The 17,056-nt window shown below is 41.8% G+C and overlaps 1 protein-coding gene across 1 annotated transcript in view; it reads left to right on the top strand.

Moving 5' to 3' along the window:
- The window catches only part of LOC111159558 (ryanodine receptor 3), a 353,621-nt gene that overhangs the window by 62,325 nt on the left and 274,240 nt on the right, over positions 1 to 17,056 (top strand). Inside the window, exons 3-8 of the mRNA XM_022522093.1 lie at positions 677 to 751; positions 3,063 to 3,141; positions 6,764 to 6,876; positions 7,761 to 7,860; positions 10,776 to 10,869; positions 15,375 to 15,449. Coding sequence (XP_022377801.1) covers positions 677 to 751; positions 3,063 to 3,141; positions 6,764 to 6,876; positions 7,761 to 7,860; positions 10,776 to 10,869; positions 15,375 to 15,449 — 536 coding nt within the window. The remainder of the gene's footprint in view (positions 1 to 676; positions 752 to 3,062; positions 3,142 to 6,763; positions 6,877 to 7,760; positions 7,861 to 10,775; positions 10,870 to 15,374; positions 15,450 to 17,056) is intronic.

The following is a 17,056-nucleotide window of genomic DNA, read 5'->3' as shown; positions in this document are numbered from 1 at the left end:
TGGGCTGCCTCTCCTCTTGAGCATCTCTTGCTGGTTGGCTCCCACTGAGTGAACAGCCCAAGTGGGGTTGCCCGGGGAGGCAGAGAAGGAACCAGGTGGTACCTCAACTGATGGACCTATTTCTGCATTACTGGTTGCCCGTTGAAAGTCCTGGGTTTCAGAGCCAGCTGGAATGGTGAGACCTGGTGAATAGGACCCATTTAACTGATTGGGTAGAAAGCCAAGTGCCTTGAAGGGGAAAGACCGCAGGGTACAGAATGTGACCGTATGCCTGTCCCCCAAGCTGCTTTTCTGTCGCTAGGCTAGAGTGACATCACATTTGTTTCTCTCTCTCACTCTGAATGCTTCTGAGAAGTTTCAAAGGAAGGTAAGCAGTACATATCTCATTTATATGCTTCTCTGGTAGAATAGCTTGGGGTTTCTGCTGATCCCAGGCAGGGGACATTTCCAAAAGGAGATTTGGCCTCACACACCCTCTCCCAGGGATGTTGCATGGCTGTGGTCACGCATCTCCCCCATGCCTGTAGGCTGGCCACTCACTTCTAGAGTGAATTCTTTGGGAGCTTTGCCGTGGCTCTTTTCTTTGTAGTCTGTCTTCCAGAATTCTTGTCATGCTTTGCTCTCAGAGGGGCCACCAGCAGCTGGTGCTGACATTTTTCCTTGTCCTTCCCCACAGGCAGCACAAGGGGGTGGCCACAGGACCCTGCTATATGGCCACGCGATTCTCCTGCGGCACTCCTTCAGCGGAATGGTAAGCACATCGGATGTCTGCTTTCACCATTCGAGGACAAGGAAAAGGAAGGGATAAGGCAGAGGAAACGAGCAAGCCTGTAGATTATATTAACAGCAGAAATAATTTGGAATGTAAATAAGTAGAACACGCTGTCTTTGCATTTCCTTCATATAACTTATCTCATTTTGCAGTTATGTATTTGCTTAATGTCTGACTACCCTCCTCCTCACTCCACGAGGCAGAAGACCCTGTCTTTTTTTTTTTTAATTTCACTAAACCTAACTTCACTAAGGACCGTGCCTTGTCATACTAGATGCTCAATACGTATTTGTTGACTTGATGAAGAAATAAATTGTAAAATGATGGAGTTCTTGAGCATATAAGGATAGCCAGGATAGAAGAAAAATCAATCAGATGAGATTTTTGTGAAATTTCCACTTTTTGACTAGCTGCAGGGAATGGGATTGTATCCATTGCCTTCAGTCCTGGAGTCGTTTGAAGGTATTACCTGAATCCAGAGGCAGTAGGAAGACATGGAGCAGAACAGTCCCAGAAAGCTCATCAGGCTGTAACCAGTTAGGGCTCTAGAAACGGAATCAACCAAAATGGGGATAACTCAATGTAAGCTGATAAAAAATTGTTCAAGTTTTAAGTCAATGCAATTCGTAAAACAGATATAGGGCAGGGCATCTTAAGGAGGATAATCGTGATCCCAATCAAATATGATACATGTCAGCTCTCATCGTGTTTGCTCCTGTCCCTGCATCTGTCATCGTCACTTGCTCTCAGTGTGTGAGGAAGGCTTGTCGTCTTTGTCTGGCCCTAGTGGAAAATGTTACATCAGTTCCAGACTTCATTTTCACACGTGTACACCTGCAGTATGCTGCAAAGTTCATCTCAGAGCTTGAACTGTCACACCGGCAGTGGCAGCCGCAGCTGCCTCTTAAATAATTTATTTATTGCAGCATTTTTTTTCCCTGAGCACTGGTAAGAAGTTGACCTTTTCAGCCTCAACATTCGTCTATTGTAGTCTTTCGTAGCAAAGGACAGAGAACAAAGGTGACCAAATGGAAGGTTATTGGAGTGGGAGATGGGGTCATTTAGGGAGCGGGAAACTCTGTATCTTGATGATGTCTAGAATCGAGAAGTGAGCGTGTATCTTTTGGAACCTGGTGCTTATCCATAGGGTAAATCAAACCTTCATATTTGTTTTTTCCTACATAAATAGACCCGGCCCTCAAACAGCATATTTCTCATGGCTTTGAAAACTCAGGCAAACAGCATGGTAGAGATCTGAAGGATTATGCTATTTATTATTAGATTTACTGTCCTGACCCTCCCCCCCCCAAAAAAATCCAACTTATGGTTAAGATAAACTCTATACTAGCTAGTTCTTTTTAAGAGCAGCTCTGATAATGAAACTGGTGACATAGGACTGTGGACAGTGGGGTGATTCTCCATTTTCCTGTTGCAGAGAAGTAGAAGAATAACTCAGAAAATACTTTCTAAGCGCATATCTGCCAACTGGTCTAATTCCAAGATCAGCCGCTGTGCCTGTCAGTAAAGGAGGCAAGGAATGGGCTAGGGGGTTTTTCTCCCCATTATTAAGTTATTTTAAACATCATTGTTAAGTTTTACATGCACATGTATTTTTATAGTTGAAAATAAAAAGCATAGATACTGAGAAGTTCCACAGCTCATAGAAAGTTTGAAAAACAAACTTGGTAGAAGTGGGGGAATCATCATGGTATCTCTCACTGTCCAAAGAGAACTTCAGTTATCAGTTTGGCGTAATTCCTTTTAGCCTAGTTGCCAGGTATTTAAATTTTGCATACCTGCATACCTGTTACCTGTACTATGTTGTATATGTTCCATGCTATTACACACTCATGATAAAAACTCTTAATGATAACATATTTCATAAAATGAAGTACCAAAGTTTATCAGCCTTTCCATTATTGTTAGTTGTATATGTTCCATTTATATTGTCTCCAATATAAGAGTTCCTCAGTATTTTTGAACTCATAAAGCATATTTTGAATTCATAAAGCATATGATTGAATATGTTTGAAATACTAATTTCAAACATATTTCTGTAGTGTATGGTCCCAGAAGTTAAATCACTGGGTCATCACATAAGAACATCTTTGAGATTTTAAATATACTACAAAAGTATATTTTGGAAGTGTTATATACCTTTGACTACAGCAAACAAGCCCTTTCTACAGTAATTCAATGTCAGAATTGAAAACTGGAAGCCAGCTAGTGGAGAGATGCCAAGACCCAGTAGAAGAGCATGACTTCACTAGCATCTGCTCTTGTTCCACAGTATCTAACATGTTTGACCACATCAAGATCCCAGACAGATAAACTTGCCTTTGATGTAGGTCTACGGGAAAATGCCACAGGTAAGTCAACATTCCCAGATCTCCTGCTCACTGGGGTCTTGTGCTAAGGGCTTAAGGATACTGAATATGTTCCTCATTTGGGATTCCAAACCAACCAACTGGTGGGGTCAAGAAACAGGTTTGATAAAATTTAGGCGAATAAGAAGGAAACAATGTGTGATAGGGACATAGGAACTAAGAATGAAAGAGAACATAATGCCTTCACCACAGTCCTATACTTGGGAGACACTGGCTTTTTTGTGTGTTTTGTTTTGAGTTCAGTCAAAAATATTGACAGGAGGTGGATCCTGAGAGAGGTGGCGACCAGGATGATGCAGCTTCTCCCTGGAAACCAGAAATGAAGAACAGAGGATCAGTATAACTATACATACTCAGTTACAGTATCAAAGAAGGGTCTGGCTTGCTGTGGGTTATTCCATAAACCAAGGGAGCTGTAGTGAGAAGTTGAAAGGAGGCATACTTCATCTCAATGAAGAAAACCATGTTGCAATAGCTGCAATTATCCCACACACCTAACAGCTGGCCTTGGGGTATAGGGTGCTCTCTGTGGCTGGAAACATTCATAGGTAATCTGACCATCCATCAAAGGCAAGTGTATGGAATTTCTGCTCCATTTACAGGTTGGCCTATAAGTCGGGATTCTTGGCTGCAAATGGCAGAAACTAATTCAGGTTCACTCAAGCAGTATGAGAGTTTACTGGGTGAACGATGGGTAGAACCTGCTCGAAAGTAGAAAACCCAGACTTGGAAAATGGACAGGGAAAAAGAGAGGCCAGAGAAAACATCCTAGGTCACACTATAGAACGATTCTAATTTGAACACAATCTTTACTATCATGACATTTTCCCCAAATAAGAAGGGAAATTCCATTGTTTGGTAGTCAAAGGACAACTTTGGAACATGTTGTTCCAAAACTGTCAGTTCATAAGGGGATGATTCAAATTGTCTGATTTTACAGAGGATCTAGAGGAAAAAAAAAAAAAAACAAAGACAAAAACAAAACACAAGAGATTAAACCATGGGCACCTGCCATCTCTGCATTGTGTATTGGGGATGTCTGAGGATTCCTGAGGAGAACCTCTGTCTCTCCTCTTCTCATTTTTGTACAAAGCAGGAGAGTGGGCTTGCCTCCACCCATTAAGTTTTTTCCCTTAAAATAAGATTTTATTTGCATTGGATTTGAGGTTGATGTGTTTTCAGCTTAAGTGTTATTCTTAAAATATAATTTCCTCTAAGGTGTTGACAATCTTGGCTGACAATTTATAAAATGTGCGAAGTGTCACACTCACCATTGTGAGTTGGCCTTGAGATGTAAACCGGGGGTCTGTCTTAGAGCACATAACCAGGAAAATCCCATATGTTCATTCTTTTTACATAGGTAAAATGACTTGAGACTTTTTGAGAGTTGGGAAAAAAAAAAATTGTTCACTGGATTTTCTGTGATCCAGTCATTCATTTCAAACTGCCCTGTAGAACTGAAACTTTCCCGTGATCAGATTCATTCATATCACCTGTTCTGTTAGTGTCCTCTTCTTGAAACATCCACCATCATCCAGAAAATTTCCTTGTCTCTCTTCTAGATTCCATGTTTCCCAGATCTCATGTTTGTTTGTTTTTTACCCCCCCTCATTGGTTTACCACGTCACTTTGGTGGAGCCCCATTATCTAGTAGCTTTTACAGAAAAGATCAAAGGTAGGTAAATTGTCATCTAAAAGTTCCTTAATTCCAGCTTCACAAGTAATTCATGGTATTCTACATTGGAAATATATTTTGTCCGCTGCATCGTGAAGGTTTTCTTTTCTTCTAGCTTATGGCTGGCTATTGAGACATCTACATTCAGATTCCCGATCTTTTATGTAAGGCATGCTTATATTTTCTCAGAACTACTTAGGTCTTCTCTTTTGCCCTTCTGTCTGAAATTCCACGTGATACATCTGGGCATGGATCCTACTTGTTCCAAGGCTCATGAGAATGGACCCTGGTGTGGGTCTCTCTCCACTGTGCTAGGGAATCTGTGGGCCTTTTCAATCTGAATTCTTGTCTTCTAGCTTTGGCAAATGTTTAATACTATCTCTTTGTTAATTCCTGACTTTGTTTTCTCTGCTCATGCTTTCTGGAAATCCTCTAGATTGGTTTTCTATTTTTCTCTTCACTCGTATTTCTAATCTGCTTCTCTTCATTCTTTGGGGAGATTTTTTTCAACTTTATCCTATAACCCTTTTGTTTCTTTCTTTCTCTTTCAGGATTGAAGACTTTTTCTCCAAAGTAATCATTCATGAGTATTTTCTTTGCTGCTTTATGAATGTAACTTTTTCTTATCTCTCTGCAATTATAAATTATATGACTTTTTAAAAGTTTTCTTTGGCTCTTCATAATCTTTACTTTCTCCAAGTCTCTTTCCCCACTGTTTTGTTCTTGCCGTTCGTGTTAGTGACGTGGCTTGGATATCAGGTGATCCTTGGTCTTCTTTCATTTTTAAATCAAGTCAGTAAAAGTTGACCAGAAACCCTGAGTGCGTGGACGTGGCTTGCCATCTGTTAAGCCTCACTTTTGGCTAACCTGGCAAGGACTAGGCATTTCACTGGAGATACCTGGACAGAAGTATATTTTATCTTGGGTAGTTTGGCTTCCCTAAAGAGGAATCCTTAAATGTGAGGGAGGAGGAGATTTAACATCCTAGCTAGTGTATGAGGCATAGAGGCAGAGGGAAAGAGCTGGGATTTTACTTACAAGGACATAAAATTTTAATGATTCTCTATTTTTTGCAGTACTTTTCAGTTCCTTGTTTGACAGTTGTTGGTATTACAAAACCAGAACTTTTATGGTTGGTCATTCCACAGATGTAACTCCTAATCTTCTGTAGGGTAGAGGAGAAGGAGTCATCTAGCCGTGCAGGGTACAGGAAAGGATGCCAGGAGATAAAATTTCCTTAATAGCTTTTAGTCAATTCTGTTTTCAACTTCATCTTCTGCTGCTACCTTTTTAAGTAACTTACCTCCAATTCCAGAGATTTCCTGTGAAACATGCAGCAGGGATCGCCTTATTTCTTGAGAACTTCTCCTCCATTTTCTTACTTTCATAAAGACTTGGGTTTTAGCTTTCTCTTCACTGAAAGCATCTATCTGCTTTCCTTTTTCCAAATTGTCCATTTCTCTTCTTTGCTATCAACTTTCCACCTGCTGTCCTAGTCTTTGTAGATTTAGGCCTTTTGAAAATCTGATTTTTTTTTAGTAGAATTACTTACGTTTTAATAGAATTTCTTGGAGAGTGTGGCATGGATAAAAGTATGTAAGTAGTCAGTAGACCAGCAAAGTCAATTAAAGATTTGTAAGTGCCTTTGAAGAATGAATTTTTCTCTATGTCTTAAAAATATTCAAAGGCTTCTATAGTTTCTGACCTCCAATACTCTCCCCCAAACACTGTCTTTCTGTTGCCAGAGAGGACAAAAGTGATGGATGTAGTCAAGTGGATATGGGGCTAATTAGAGACTGAGGTCTGGAGTGTAGGTATGCGTGCGCCTGCGCACTGGAGGGATTGTTACCAGGAGAGGGAGAATGAGGCACAGAATTAGGGACACTGATTTCCATGAAGCAATGACTAACTCAAGGAGCATTTGTGTAGGAGAAGCCTGTTGGTGGACCATACATCCGGCTTCCAAACAGAGATCCGAAGGAGAGAAAGTTCGAATTGGTGATGACCTCATTCTTGTCAGCGTGTCCTCTGAAAGATACCTTGTAAGTACCTCCTAAGAGGCATCTTTTCGCTTTCAGATTTTTCCTTTAGGAACTCATGGTTGAGGCGAACTGTGCCACAGTCAGTTGGATAGGATAAGAATCCTTTGCACAGTATAGGGGAGAGGTAGGTGGTTCAGTTCTCTCCCCTGCCCCATTATCATGGGGCCGGAATTTAACTGTTAGTTGTCCTTTCATATGAAGGTACTGTGCCCAGCAACTCTGCTAAAATGCTCCAGGCCCTTCCTGAGAAAACCACTTCTACATTAGCTTCTGCTACTGTGAATTTCCCACACGGTTTAGCTCTTGTTCGGCAAAGAACAAGCCAGAAAGAACAGGATATAGGGAAATAAACTGATATGGGAGAAATGGAGAATTTAAAATGTTTCGGCAAATGGCATGTCACAGGGCTTGAGAGATGCAGGTAAGATCTTTGCATCTTGGGATAGGGTACTGGGCATCACTGACATCAAGCCCTCGGGTGTCCAAATATCAGAGAAGTGTCAAAAGTTTTTAAGCTTCTCAGCACCAATCCTGCGGGCAATTTATTTTACCTACACCAAATGCCGGAGCCATTTTTGCCATTTGTGAGTTCCCTTCTAACGGGATGAGACATTTTATGACTTCCTGTTGAATCAGGGATCCAGCTGAGGGGAAGGAGTCAACAGTCGTCTGCCACCTCTGTGGCTGGAAACTTCTTCCCTGAATAAAGTGTCCCACTTTGAAGCTGCTTCTAGAATGGGTGGAGCAATCTCCCACGGGCTGTGTAGAAAGAGCTTGATGACAGGGAGACTCTTTAATTCAATCCTTGAGATTCTAGGTTGAGCTCCTTCTGTCAGGACTGGCCTGGTGATTTAAAGAATGTCTCACTTCTGTTTCTGCTGCAGCATCTCTCCGTGTCAAACGGGAACGTACAAGTGGACGCCTCTTTTATGCAGACACTCTGGAATGTACATCCTACGTGCTCAGGAAGTAGCGTTGAAGAAGGTGGGCTTTTCCGTATGCATTCAGCCCTCAGCCATCCAGTCTGTCTTGAGCTGTATATATTGACATTTGCTGCTGCTTCCCAGCTCCCGCTTCATGTCTTGCTATGCAGCCAGATTTTAGTTCCCCTGAATCTCATTCCCTGACATGGGTATGGATTCTTTTCTGTCTTGCTTTCTGATGACAGGGGCGTTCCTGACAATACCTTTTAATCCTTCAGAGCCCACTTTTAGGGTACTGTAGGCATGCAGGATCTGGCTGTGCATTCTCCTTCTCCCACTGACTTTTCCTTTATATTTATGATTACTAGTTAGAAGTGTATAAGCCTCGGCAACTTTGGTCTTAGAAGAGATTATTTTGCGAGAAGGTGATGCTGGTACTCTTTCTCCCCAAAGCATCTCTCCATACAGGTGGAAGAAAGACTTTATGATAAAAGTGTATCTGGCCATTTGTTTTTACTTGTATTTATGGAGAGCCATTGAACAGTAATCAGTTTTCTCAGTAGTTTATTTTTCCCGTGGAAGTAAGAGCATCAAAGTTGGTTCAACATACCCTAATTCTTGGAGCCAGGCAAAGTCAATGCACCTTTCAAGTTAGAGAATAAAGATACGGGACTTACCATACTCATGCGTAATGTTGCAGCTGAAAAGAGTAATCGAATGCTAGTGACTGCTATAGGTTATCATCTCACATTCTAGCACTTTACAGCAAGGTCAGAATGTTTAAAAAGTTACTCCTACCACAGCTTTAACCAGATTTTTGATCTTGAGCCCAGTAGTTTCAAATTGGAAATGCCCTTCTATGATAAGATGTTTGAAAATAGAGGGGGAAATGAGGGCATCAAGGTGTTGCCTTAGTTTCAGAAGACATCAGAACAAAGCTGAATTGTCAGAAAATGACAGATTTTTTAACTCTGTCAGCAACGTGTGGAAGGCTTTAAAAAGGCAGGTGGTGTTTAGCCCTCTTCTGTTACACCAGAGCTAACCCACCACCTTGAGTCTGTTGTTATTCCCTTTCTGTCAGGAATCAAGAAGCTCTGGGTTTTAGTCTTCCCCAGAGAGGTTTGGACTGGATCTTCCCCATGTTAAATTTTTCATTTTCACAGTAGGAATAAAATGATTCCCCAGTCCCAACAGACGACTTGTGGAGATTAATTAAGAAGTGTTTGCAAATCACGTCAAAAAGGTCCTTATCAATGTGTTGAGTGTCCTTGTAATTCAGCCTGGATAGCTCATCTCTTGAGCCGTCTGCCCAGGCAGAAAATGCCCTCTCAGCATTCCCTCTTGAGAGCCCACTTCAGCCCTGAGAGCATAAGTGAGCCTCATAATGACCCTTTTTCCCCGAATATTGCCCGGCTAGAGTTCAGTTAAGAAGGGCTGTGATACACCAGCACTTGGCAGTTTTCTCTGCATGATTAGAATATTGATTGGAAGAGCCTGAGGACTGCAAATGATGGATCCAAGTGGGGCATGACCTCGCCATCATGAGAAATTGGCTGTTAAGAATTCCCCAACAGTATATCATGAGTGATTTTAATGCAAAGAAAGGTATACATCTGGAACTGTCAGTACAGTAAGGTAGAGGAAAATTGGGAAATGATTTCTGACTATTTGAGAGAAGTTTAAGAAGAATTTGCCTCGGGCGCCTGGGTGGCTCAGTGGTTAAAGCCTCTGCCTTCGGCTCAGGTCATGATCTCAGGGTCCTGGGATCGAGTCCCGCATCGGGCTCTCTGCTCAGCAGGGAGCCTGCCTCCTCCTCCTGTCTCTCTCTGCCTGCCTCTCTGCCTACTTGTGATCTGTCAAATAAATAAAAAAAAAAAACCTTTAAAAAAAAAAAAAAAAAAAAAAAAGAAATTTTCCCCACCCGTTGATAAAAAAAAAAAAAAAAAAAGGGACTATCACACTGTCCCTGTACAAGATGTAATGATAAACATCCCCTTTCTCCTCTGGCATGATTTCATTTCATCATTCTTACTGTTAATTCAACACCCAAGATAGTTTGGTAGCCCCTAAAGTGATTTAAATATGTGACTTTTTTTTTTAAAAAGTCCTGATGCAGACGTGAGTGTATTAAGTCCATATGTCTCCTGAGAATAGGCTAGTCTAGAGAATTCTTTTTTATTCAAAGCGATACAAATCCCAGTTCTTCGTACAAGGTAAACCTCAGCCTGGAATCCCTCTCCCAGTATGTTCTTTGAATTAAGGCTCAGAATTTATTTGAAGACTAATGGGTCATCATGTCCTTGAAGCTCATTGTTTCCCATACATCTCGCAACTCCATGGCTATTGAGATTGCTTATGCTGAAAGTTAAGTGCTTATTGATAGTGGCTCATAGACTATGGGATCCCGGGAATGATATTTTGCCTCCCCTTGGTGCTGGACGATGAGCATCCAGGTTTGATCTGTGTCTGTTAAATGCATTCAAAAGTAGCTTCCCCTAAGACAGCTCTTAGTAACACTTTACTGACCTCCTTCCCAGCATCCTTGTTCTTCACCACGACTGCGGTTTAGTTGGGGTTTTGCCACAAAATATACACATAGAGAATGTAAGAGCTTACCCAGGAATTTCATGCTGGATATATTTTCATCCAAGGCAACTGGAAGATCCTTATCTTCCTCACAGTAGCAATGTCATTTTCCTTTTAATGATAGAGCTGACACTATTTTCACCCTACATTTTGATGTTGGACTTGCTCATCTCAGAAATCCTATCTAACTTTCAATGTTAGAATTGTTTTGACTTTCTTGTCTGTTCTTCCTCAGTCCAGAATTCATGGAATCTGACATTTTTCCAAATGCTTCTTTCTTGGTGTTTTCCATAACTGACTCAGACCTGCACAAATTTACCCTTTTTAAACTCAGTGTTGTCATATTTAAATTTCCCGTAAGTTCATAGTAGAATATAATTCTTTCACTAGGATACCTACTTGGTGGGCACGTAGTACGTCTCTTCCATGGTCATGATGAGTGTTTGACGATACCATCTACAGACCAGAACGATGCCCAGCACAGGTAAGCTGATAACGTCGTCGTCCTGCCCACTGTCTCCAGTCTCAGGTGCCTCGGCTAAAGAATTTGCATTTGGGCATGGCCACAGATGAATTCTGTGAACATTGGTCAGTGGACAGCCATGGGATCTAGTTTGTGAGACAGGAATGGCAGTGCATTGGAACTTTCTCACAGTGGTACCTGGAGGTACATGCTGTTCTTAGGCAAGTTGTTCCATAATGCTTCCCAGTACCTTCCTTTTCTTTGATTTCTGCTCTGTGTAAGGAGTTTCTGGTAGCATTTATTGTAGCTGGAAGCACCCATTCGGTGACAGAAATCAAGTGAGTCATTCTGGAGAGTTTGTGTACCTAAGATATTCACCATCAAAGGCAGAAGGGCAGATCTCTCCCCACTTCCCGTGTGTGAGTCATTTAGGTGGCGTTGGGTGATTTCATTTTGCTTATTACCAACTAGGATTGGAGAAACGGCAGCTAGATTTAGCAGGGATGGTGCCAAGGGCAACATTCTGAAGATACTTCCAAGGGTAGTGCTTTCTGTGGTCCTCTGCTTGGCTACTCAATGGGTGCTTTTCAAAAATTCCAAAACCAAGAGATGGAAGATACTAATCCAGACCTTAAACTCACACTGAAGGGTCCCTCCATAGTCTGTCTCACATCAAAGGAATGGAGTATAAAGAGCTTGGCCCCTGTAACTATAGAAATCTGATAAATATTTTTTAAAAATAAAACTGGATCCACATTAAGCTGAACTTGTAACAGCAATGGGCATGATCTCCCAGAGGTAATACATTCTTTGTTTTTCTGTAATGCCTATGGGACTTTGCTAGCTACATTTCTTTTACTTCATTGGATACATGGGATCACGTCCTCACAGCTAAGAGAGCATCTAGGTCAGGCTCCTGCCAAAGGTCATATACTGGCTACTTTCAGATGGCAGCCTAGAAACCATGTGGCTAACTCTCCAGCCATGGCTTGTTCCTTAACTGATGAACTAAAAGGACCTTAAGGAGCCAAGCAGTGCCTTTGAATGTGTTAATGTGTGTCTTAGAAACCATGCATTGGCAGTCTGTACTCCTGTTGTTCTGAGTCTCTTCCTGCTTGTTCTGTCCTCGGAATCTCTCTCCATGGGAACCAGATGTGACCTAGTACACATAAAGCACAGACCCATGGCAAGTGCCTAATTAATTCACTCCCTGACTCCGTGACACTGGTCCAGTAAACTGACAGTTTTCTCTGAGGAAGGGCATTAGGCTGATCTTAGAATTAAGGATTCCATACCCTAAATAATGTCATGTGATCCTAGTCAATTGTGATTTTTCCTTTCCTTTTTCTTTGAAACAGTAAAATTATGCAAGAGCTCATGTACTGTCTCTTTAATTATGCATTAAAGGGAAGAATTGCAGGTAAATAAAGACCTGAAGTTTTATGAGTTTTGCAGTTAGCTACATCTAAGATGGAACACATTGAACATGCTAGTTCTTTCTTCCCATTCTAGTTCTTCTTTGAAGGGCAGGAATTTGGAAAAAATGAAATGATAATCTTGTGCATGACCCTTGACCTGCCCTTCCCCATCCTACACACACACATACCTGTCATTAAATTTAGAACCAAAATAGAAACATCCTGGGCAGAAACTCTGCCTGGAGAAACTTGTCATTTGGTCGCATTCCTGTCAAGTACTTGAACAAGAGCCTGAATAAAAGGAAAGACTGCAGGTATTTGAAAGGAGGTGCTAGGGAGAGTGAAACAGATGGACGGGAATTCCCCAAATAGGCACCCTGAAGCAGGCATGGCATGCCATCATTGAAATATGGCAAAAGTGACCTTCCCTTGGTGGAGGGTTCCACAGGATCTAATTTGTCTCTGGGGGGAAATAAATTCACATATGAAAAGCCTTATTCCTTTCGTTTATAAGGAAGCATGAAGGGGTTTAGACTTTGTAAGGCAGCATGAAGGGGTGAGTAAGCAGCTGTTCATTATACTGGACCCTGCATTTCTGTATCAGCTGGTCTCTCAATCCCAGGAGGGTGCTATGGCATTGGCCGTCGTGGTGAGGCAAGTGATAAGCCCCCTCATTGTCTTGTGTCTTCAGATAGATCCTCAGAACTGGCCAGGATGGCCAGGAATACTGAAATCCGGGAGAACTCAAAAGAATAGAAAATCAGGAATGCACTAAAAGAGGCCAGCAGCCCTTCAGGCACGCAAGTGATGCCACAGGGAGGGAGCTGACTTTCCAGAGGAAATCATTTCTATTCCTTCTAAAGCCTGAAAGCAAGCCAGGTGGAAAAGGCCAACTGTCCCAGGGTGCAAACCTGAAAGAAGCAATCTAGCAGCCTGAGCTCTGGTCTTTGGCTCTGTCTCTGGCTTGTCAAGCCCCCCTGGAGTAAGACTCTTAACGTCTTGCAGCCAAGGGTGAGCTGTCAGCCCAGCTTTCAAAGCACCTCAGCTCACCACCCACTCTACTCCTCTCCTTGGGTAATTGTTTTAGAGAACGAGAACAGGTTGTTTCAACCTCTGTAACCTTACAAGATTAAATGGAGCTAGCTGCCCGCATTTCCCGGGTGGGAGGGACAAACCTTCGAGAATTCCTCAGATGTCAGAGGGAGAGAGTTCTCTACTCCTGTGACCTAGGGTGAGCTGTTCTACCCTCTTCACCTGAGAGGCCTTTCCTGTTCTCACTGAGTGGGGAGAAGCAGGGCTGAAAACCTCAGCAAGTCTGCATGCATGACCTGTGAGGTATCATTACTGTTCTAGACCGAGCATAGGGACACTTGCGCAGTTAGAGCTCTCGAGCTACACAGGATTTCTTTCTCAATATTTACTGCGTGTTTGCTGATCACATGTATGTTTGAAAAAGGTTTAGAATGTGTTCTATCATCCCACCACCAGGAGGTAGCCACTATGAAGGCAATATTTCATTGTGTTTCTGTGTCATGTGTTTTTCTATGCATGATAGAAACATCTGTATTTAAACAAAGTTTGGATAAATTCGTACCACACAGTGTTTTGTACATCTGTGAACATCTTTGTGCACGTCAAAAAAATGCATTGACTTCTCACAACCATTCTGGGACTTATGTAACTGAATAAGGCTCATTTTACAGATGACGGAACCAAGTACACAGCTGTGAAGGGACCTGACAAGATCACACAGCTCACAGACTCACACTCGAGTCTGCCTAACTCCCAAGCTGGTATTTTCAACCAACTCCTAATTATGGAACTTCTTCAGATAAAAAATAAGAACTTCACATTTTCACATTTCATTTTACCTGTTGTCTCAAAATCTAGATCAAGATTCTTCTGGGGCTCAAGTGATTCAGTTGTGATATACAAAAATCTTCTGTGGTGGGATTTTAAGTTAGTGAAATTGGTCAAATTAAATGCAGTTAAGTGATCAGTCTTGATCTAAGGTCACAAAATTCTCAAAAAGGATCTGGATTCCATATACCAGGTAATCTGGGACCACTCTTCATGAGCTATACTCTTCAACAAGTTCATTCGTTTACATAGGTAGGTCTGTCCCTGTTGTATGGAATGAAAAACAGAGTTTACTAATCATTAGGTAAACATCAGGACAACCCAATCAAGGGCCATTTTACAGAATATCTGATCACAACTCCTCAAAATTGTCAAAGTCATGGAAAATGAAGGAAGTCTAAGAACAGACCAGAGGCGACAAGGGAGACAGGAGAGTGAAATGCATTGTGGTATTCCGGGATTGGATCCTGGAACGGGAAGAAAAATGCTAATGGAAAGTTGCTGAAATCCAAGTAAAGCCTTGAGTTTAGCTAGTCATGACCTAACAATGTTGATTTCTTCATTTTGACAAGTGTGGCATGTACATCTTACATATAATGCAAGATCCCATGAGGGGACACAGAGTGAAAGTATGCAATTCTTTGTACTGTCTTTGCAACTTCTTTGTAAACCTAAAATTATTCCAAAATAAACATTTTATTTAAAAGTGTATTAAAAAATTAAAAGATTTTCCTTATGCAAGAACAGTACAGTGATAAAGTTATGAACACTACAACAGCTGAACATAAAGCTTTGCTTCAGACTTCCTTAAAATAATGGAAATGAATTCATACTTTTTTGCCTACATGTTTTAAAAGGACAGATGCGTTTTTGAAAAGTACAGATACATTTTTGAGAGATGTAAAACTACAAGGCACTTAACCTAAAAGAATCGAGATTTTGGTATCTGCTCTGATAGTATTTGATGAGGCTGTTTTGATTCCTGATGTGGAAATGGGGACAAGCCTTTTTGTTGTACACCTGATGGTCCACGAGTGTCCTCGATCTGTATGTGGTGAGCACTTCCCTCCCCTCTAGCACCTTTTTTCCCTCCTAAGAGATTGAGCCTGGAAATTCCTGCTTCTCTTTGACTCATGCTCAGTTTTGCTGACTTCGGGAGGATTTGAACAGCCCCTGCAGGGAGCTGTTCCCTCCCCAGTGCTGATCAGTGTCCTGCTCAGTGGAGCTGATCTCCAACTCTGCTCACAGGAGGATATTCTATGAAGCTGGGGGAGCTGGGACACGAGCCCGATCTCTGTGGAGAGTGGAACCCCTTCGGATAAGGTAATGGAGGGTCAGGGTGCTGGTCTTCTCAAGATTACTTTATTTTCCTATATTGCCCATTCTCTTAAAAATTTCATTTATTCCACATCACCTGGCAAACTCTCAAAAGTTTCTTGGCCCAGAATGAAGTTTTGAAAATTTCCTGGCTTTGATTTTAAACAACAGCAACACACACACACACACACACACACACACACACACAGAGAGAGAGAGAGAGAGAGAGAGAGAGAGAGAATATGAGAGAATTAAAATTTCCAAGACTTCTGTTTTGATTCTGAAGCCAGAGGGCTTTATGGCCCTGCACTCAGCCCCTGGCTCCTGTCCCCCTTCCTCTGGTGGCAGCCAGGCTATAAAAGGCGAGCTTGGACATGTCTGCTGAAAGCCATCAAAGTACTTCTCCCATTTGTTTTCTTAAACAGATTCTCTGCAACCCAGCTAGTGTTTCTTTTCTCAGTAATTGTGTTGGCTCCAGTGGGATGTTAGCTTTAAATGAAACTAGTGGTTGTGGCAGAGAAGATTAAACTACCACGAGAGAGGTAGCTGTGCGGGAAACCGTATTTACCGGACTTGTCAGAAACCATACTGTACCTGGTTGGAAGGAACAGGAGGCTGAGACTTGAGCTGTGTGCTTGAGTAAAAACATGTGGTCTCCAAACGTCACGCTACGAAGGGGGATCCAGAAGCTCTGAGCCATTATTTTGCCAAGAGGGATTGCAAGTCAGGCTAGAGCTAAACTAAATGCTTGGGAAAACAGAGAAGGGACAGTTGTTTACTTTTCCTTCTCTGCTCTTCCTGCCAGCTCTCTCAGCCTCCCTCTGAATGTATGTTCACAGTTCATGTCTCTCTCATGAGGGTGTATGCCCCCAAGGTGGGCTCCAAGATAACCCATTAGAGATCACAGGAAAATACTAGAACTTACATACATACACATGTAGGTACATATACGTTTTTTACTGAGAAACTCTTTGGAGGTTACTGGTTTAAAGAATACTGCTTTTAAGGAGTACCCACTTGGTAGCTGGCTTGGAGCATTTATAGTCTCTTTCCAGCCCTGTTAAAATGCTTGCTCTGACATACTCCTGTTCTCAGGATATTAAACCTTGCTTAATGGACTTTTTTAAAAAGTCAAGATATATATGTATGTATAGTTCCAGCTATGGTTGTTCTTTTCCCCAGAGGCCTAACCATGAGATTTTATTCTACCTTAAAGATTTTATTCTAACTCAAAAGAGAATGAGTTTCAAGTTATTCAGTGGATGATTTCTCCTCTAGATAACGTCTGTTGAATGCCAACAGTTTGATGTAGCACCACTGAAAGGTTGCCACTCAATGGGAGGTCTCCCTTATCTAAATCACCTTATCTTGCTTCACTTTTTTTCCACAGAATGGATCACCCTCTAATACATACACACACACACATACACACACACACACGCACACGCACACTTTATTATCTGCCTCTCCCTGGCGAGTGTAAGTTGCGCAAATATTTTTACTATTGCTCTTGAAGATAGCATTCTTTGTGGTAGCAAAATGTTTGAGTTGAGATAGTATGTTAGGGATGGCCTTGCTTTTCCAGAAACAAGTTTCCCTTATAAGGCATTCTT

This window comes from Enhydra lutris, unplaced genomic scaffold (assembly GCF_002288905.1).
Source record: "Enhydra lutris kenyoni isolate GAN:26980312 unplaced genomic scaffold, ASM228890v2 scaffoldscaffold4, whole genome shotgun sequence".
NCBI classification, from domain to species: domain Eukaryota; kingdom Metazoa; phylum Chordata; class Mammalia; order Carnivora; family Mustelidae; genus Enhydra; species Enhydra lutris.
Note: the sequence above shows the minus strand (reverse complement) of the source record. Positions and strands in the feature narration are given on the sequence as shown.